This window comes from Micropterus salmoides, unplaced genomic scaffold, assembly GCF_014851395.1.
Source record: "Micropterus salmoides isolate LMB-PRFRI ecotype aquatic unplaced genomic scaffold, ASM1485139v1 Ms_hic_scaffold_16, whole genome shotgun sequence".
Taxonomy (NCBI): Eukaryota; Metazoa; Chordata; class Actinopteri; order Centrarchiformes; family Centrarchidae; genus Micropterus; species Micropterus salmoides.
The window spans coordinates 1,955,950-1,962,003 of NW_024040707.1; the positions used below are offsets into that span (position 1 = coordinate 1,955,950).

Below are 6,054 nucleotides of genomic sequence, written 5' to 3' on the forward strand. Positions count from 1 at the left end.
GGCTTTAGCAAAAGAAGATATGATTAAAGTCAAAGACAAAATACACCGTGGACAATGGGAAGATGTTGCTGAAGAACTGATGAAAACATCTGCTGGGGAGCAAGGGGGAGGAGCAACGGAGGACCAGGTAAATAATCAAAAATAACAACTGAGATTTTTATTCAGTTTGTCTGACAAAGTTGTAAGCAGGTGGAGTTCAGTTTGTGTTTTTGTACCAGCAGTTTCCTACAGATTCAGTACTTCAGTTTGTTTCAGATGTATTTGTCTTTTTCATCTTCATAGAAAAGCAGCATTTCTTTTTCATGCGCCCTGAATGCTCTCATTAATGTACGCCTGATTGTTAAAGGGTGGATTAGAAGTTGCATGTTTCTTATCACCCCCCAGAGCTCAGGAGAGGTAAAGAGAATGAATGGCACTATCAAGGAAAAGCCAAGAAATGCTTGTTTAAAATGCTCTGGCTGCAGCAACCGCCAGAGCAACAGCCAGGGCAACAGCCAGGGCAACCACAGGAGCAACAACAGGAGCAACAGCCGGGGAAACCACAGGAGCAACAACAGGAGCAACAGCCAGGGCAACCACAGGAGCAACAACAGGAGCAACAGCCGGGGCAACCACAGGAGCAACAGCCGGGGCAACCACAGGAGCAACAACAGGAGCAACAGCCAGGGCAACCACAGGAGCAACAACAGGAGCAACAGCCAGGGCAACCTCAGGAGCAACAACAGGAGCAACAGCCAGGGCAACCACAGGAGCAACAACAGGAGCAACAGCCAGGGCAACCTCAGGAGCAACAACAGGAGCAACAGCCAGGGCAACCTCAGGAGCAACAACAGGAGCAACAGCCAGGGCAACCACAGGAGCAACAACAGGATCAACAGCCAGGGCAACAACAGGAGCAACAACAGGATCAACAGCCAGGGCAACCTCAGGAGCAACAACAGGAGCAACAGCCAGGGCGACAGCCAGGGCAACCTCAGGAGCAACAACAGGAGCAACAGCCGGGGAAACCACAGGAGCAAAAACAGGAGCAACAGCCAGGGCAACCTCAGGAGCAACAACAGGAGCAACAGCCGGGGCAACCACAGGAGCAACAGCTGGGGCAACCTCAGGAGCAACAACAGGAGCAACAGCCAGGGCAACCACAGGAGCAACAACAAGAGCAACAGCCGGGGCAACCACAGGAGCAACAACAGGATCAACAACAGGAGCAACAGCCAGGGCAACCTCAGGAGCAACAACAGAAGCAACAGCCAGGGCAACCACAGGAGCAACAACAGGAGCAACAGCCAGGGCAACCTCAGGAGCAACAACCGGAGCAACAACAGGAGCAACAACAGGAGCAACAGCCAGGGCAACCACAGGAGCAGGTAAACATCGTCCACTGCAGTGTGTTGCTGGTATGCGTTTGACATGTGGTCTCAGTCGGCGGAGTAACTCCACAACAAACTCCTCCCCCTTGTTTCCATGGGCCTCTTCCTGCAACAACTCACCTCTCAGTTTCCTGTTAAAAACAAAGGGGGTCACCAGGAGTCCCTGGTGGAGATCCTCTCCAGGATGCTGTCAGACACCTGAGTTAGTCTATCGCTGGCTACAAGAAGCTCTTTTTGTGGATGCCATGTTGACAGTCCAACCTCAAACTACAGTCCAACCTCAAACTACAGTCCAACCTCAAACAACAGTCCAACCTCAAACAACAGTCCAACCTCAAACTGCAGTCCAACCTCAAACAACAGTCCAACCTCAAACTACAGTCCAATCTCAAACAACAGTCCAACCTCAAACAACAGTCCAACCTCAAACAACAGTCCAACCTCAATCTACAGTCCAACCTCAAACAACAGTCCAACCTCAATCTACAGTCCAACCTCAAACAGCAGTCCAACCTCAAACTACAGTCCAACCTCAAACTACAGTCCAACGTCAAACTACAGTCCAACCTCAAACTACAGTCCAACCTCAAACAACAGTCCAACCTCAAACAACAGTCCAACCTCAAACTGCAGTCCAACCTCAAACAACAGTCCAACCTCAAACTACAGTCCAACCTCAAACAACAGTCCAACCTCAAACAACAGTCCAACCTCAAACTACAGTCCAACCTCAAACAACAGTCCAACCTCAAACAACAGTCCAACCTCAAACAACAGTCCAACCTCAATCTACAGTCCAACCTCAAACAACAGTCCAACCTCAATCTACAGTCCAACCTCAAACAACAGTCCAACCTCAATCTACAGTCCAACCTCAAACAACAGTCCAACCTCAAACAACAGTCCAACCTCAATCTACAGTCCAACCTCAAACAACAGTCCAACCTCAATCTACAGTCCAACCTCAAACAGCAGTCCAACCTCAAACTACAGTCCAACCTCAATCTACAGTCCAACCTCAAACTACAGTCCAACCTCAAACAACAGTCCAACCTCAATCTACAGTCCAACCTCAAACAACAGTCCAACCTCAATCTACAGTCCAACCTCAAACAGCAGTCCAACCTCAAACTACAGTCCAACCTCAAACAACAGTCCAACCTCAATCTACAGTCCAACCTCAAACAACAGTCCAACCTCAATCTACAGTCCAACCTCAAACAACAGTCCAACCTCAAACTACAGTCCAACCTCAATCTACAGTCCAACCTCAAACTACAGTCCAACCTCAAACAGCAGTCCAACCTCAAACAGCAGTCCAACCTCAAACAACAGTCCAACCTCAATCTACAGTCCAACCTCAAACAACAGTCCAACCTCAATCTACAGTCCAACCTCAAACAGCAGTCCAACCTCAAACTACAGTCCAACCTCAAACAACAGTCCAACCTCAATCTACAGTCCAACCTCAAACAACAGTCCAACCTCAATCTACAGTCCAACCTCAAACAGCAGTCCAACCTCAAACTACAGTCCAACCTCAAACAACAGTCCAACCTCAAACAACAGTCCAACCTCAAACAACAGTCCAACCTCAATCTACAGTCCAACCTCAAACAACAGTCCAACCTCAATCTACAGTCCAACCTCAAACAGCAGTCCAACCTCAAACTACAGTCCAACCTCAATCTACAGTCCAACCTCAAACTACAGTCCAACCTCAAACAGCAGTCCAACCTCAAACTACAGTCCAACCTCAATCTACAGTCCAACCTCAAACTACAGTCCAACCTCAAACAGCAGTCCAACCTCAAACAGCAGTCCAACCTCAAACAACAGTCCAACCTCAAACAGCAGTCCAACCTCAAACAACAGTCCAACCTCAAACAGCAGTCCAACGTCAAACTACAGTCCAACCTCAAACAACAGTCCAACCTCGTTTACTGAATCCCGATCCCCACCCCTACAGGCCCTTGAATATATACAGTAAAATCTGTGTCTCATCAACCTGATAAATAGTTTCCGTTCATCACAGCACACATATACAGTGCGTTGCCAAAAGTATGTGAGCTTGGTGTATCCGTCTGAGCAGTGACAGGGTCAGAGACTAGACACCAAATATCAGCTCTGTACTTTGTTTTTTTTAGTTTTTTATTTATTATTCTGTATTCACAATATTAATTCACTTCTTCGCACACTTTCAATTGTGTTTTCTCCAAACAGGATTGTTTAAAGTCTTCATTTTAAACTAAAGCTGTCTGACAAATGCAGTGAAGGAAAAACTACAATATAAATAAGTATTAAGTAAAATACAAGTACCTCAACCTTGTACTAAGTACAAACACTTAAATAACTGAGGCCTGTATTTTAATAATAAAACATGTTTTATCTGCATCTACATCTAAATACACACAGTGACAAACAATCATGCAGATTTCTGCAGAATGCCTAGATATGCCTTTGACTTGTGAAGAGCTGTAACAGTGAGTATCTATGTTACACTATTTATTCATTCCTGCTATTTATCATTGCACTTCTGGCAATTCTCTATATATCCACATTTATTATAATTTACAGTTTTTACACCTTCTTATGCTCTGTATTTACCAACTTCTACTATTTCTGTTCCTTTCGTGCCTTGATGGGCAAGTCAGTATCTGTAACAAAGAATTTCCCTTCAGGGACCAATAAAGTTTTCTGATTCTGACCATTCAAAGAGTAACAGACAGCAGCTGCTCTGGTCTCCGTTGAACCTCTGAACACAGCCGACATCACAGCTGGGTGAAGTCAGATCTGTTGTAGCAGCTGCTACACCCAGCTGAGATGTACTGGATCACCGTGATCACTAGAGGTCGCTGCTGCATCAGGTTTTACTCCTCCAACACAAAAACACAGAAACCTTTTCTCTGTTTGTCCATGAGGACGAACCACAGAGAGATCAAGCTTCTGACTGTTGGTGGAAATGTATATTTTATATATTTTTCACTGTACTAACTTGCTGCTGAACATCTTTACAGGACAATCCAACATTTCTGGAGAATCTGAAGCACTGATGAGAGAAAGGCCCAACAGGAATCAGTAACCCTGAAGTTTACATCTGTAGATCAGACACCTGTTGGTGGCTGTAGTATTTGGGAGATACACAAGTTAAACTGTTCTTAGTTACCAGTTATAATAACAGAATGACCATATGTCCTGTTTTCCCCGGCCTAAAAAATGCGTCTGGACAGGATTTCTAAATTGTGCATGCAAGTGTGTGTGTGATCAATGTCAAATCATTATTTCTTTCAAGTTTAAAGGCAGAACACCTGATGCCAAACAGTGGATCACTTCACAAGTCTGAGGTAGAACATTCAAAACTATTATCTTTTTTTTAAAATATCATTAGTTAATCTTTTTTCAGGCCTCTTTTTTTCAACAAAATAAATATTTTAATAGAAAAATTAAGTGCTAATTTGTTCATGATTCAAATGAAATATTTATTGATGATTTATTGAACCTTTATTATGTTGTTATTGAGGAAAATTAAATTATCATTATTGTTTTATTGCCCAGCCCTAATAGTGAGACCCCTGCCCTTAGACAAGAGTGCATGAAGGCAGAGAGGAACTGCAAGAAGAATAAACTGCAACTGTCCAACAAAATACTGAGAAAAAAGTATTTCTCAGATATTGATACAGATACAGATATATATAGCTGCACACAGCCCTAACACGTTGCTTAGTGTCATGAACACTGCAGTAAACCATGCTGCTGCACTCCCTGATGCTGCCTCTGAAATTACAGAGAAATTCTTGTTTTTGTTGACAAGACTGACGTCATTAGATCTGGTATGTTGACACATCTGAGCGAGTCCCATGCCCTGTTTCTCTCAGCTGTGAAGCCTACTTTTGCCCCCGCAGACACTGTCCCCTCGCATCTCTTCAAAGAGGTTTTAGATGGTGTTGGTCCTAGTCTTTCATCTGTAGTAATTAGCCCTCTTTTAAATGGAATTGTTTATCCACTTTTAAAAAACTACTTATTAAAATTTCAATAATTTTAGGCCCATTTCTAAATCATCTTGAATGTCCAAAATGTTGGAGAAGGTCGTTCTTTCTCGACTCTCCTCATTTTTAACTGAAAACAATGTGCTGGACAGCTTTCAGTCAGGTTTCTGGGAACATCAGAGCACAGAAACAGCACTGCCTAAGGTACTGAATGATTTGTTGTTGTTGTTTGGTGGCGGCCCAGAGAATTTTCCTAGGGGTGGCCAGATGGGGCCACTGAAAAACCTGGGGTGGCACACTAAAACCAAAAGCCATAACTGAATATTGGGACTTCTATTATGCAGTATAAATACTAGTTGAAAACTATATGTTAAAATATGATCACAGACTGATATTGTTAGGAGTGTAGTTTTGTGTTCTTGTCCTTCCAGATCTGTTTTGTCTCTTATCTTAGTTCCCCGTTCTGTGACTTAGTTAATGACTTTATGTTTAATCCGAGCTTCAGTCTGTTTTCCCTGTTTGAAGTTTATTTGCGATCTGTCTGATTGTGTCTGAATCAGGTTGTTATTGATCTGTTACATGACGTTCTGATATGGCCTGTTTTTATTGTTCAGGAACCTGTGTTTTGTATGTTCCCCTGCTGTCTCGTTAGTCCTGATCCCTCACACCTGTGCTGTTAAATGTTTGCCGTTTCCCTT

At 43.7% G+C, this 6,054-nt stretch overlaps 1 protein-coding gene across 1 annotated transcript; it reads left to right on the forward strand.

Annotated features, from left to right (window-relative positions):
* Positions 1 to 405: 405 nt before the first annotated feature.
* Positions 406 to 3,317, forward strand: LOC119905062 (putative uncharacterized protein DDB_G0271606). Its single transcript, XM_038721771.1, has 3 exons — positions 406 to 919; positions 967 to 1,367; positions 1,626 to 3,317. The coding sequence occupies exons 1-3, from the start codon at positions 406 to 408 to the stop codon at positions 3,315 to 3,317; spliced, it is 2,607 nt and encodes an 868-aa protein (XP_038577699.1).
* Positions 3,318 to 6,054: the final 2,737 nt, after the last annotated feature.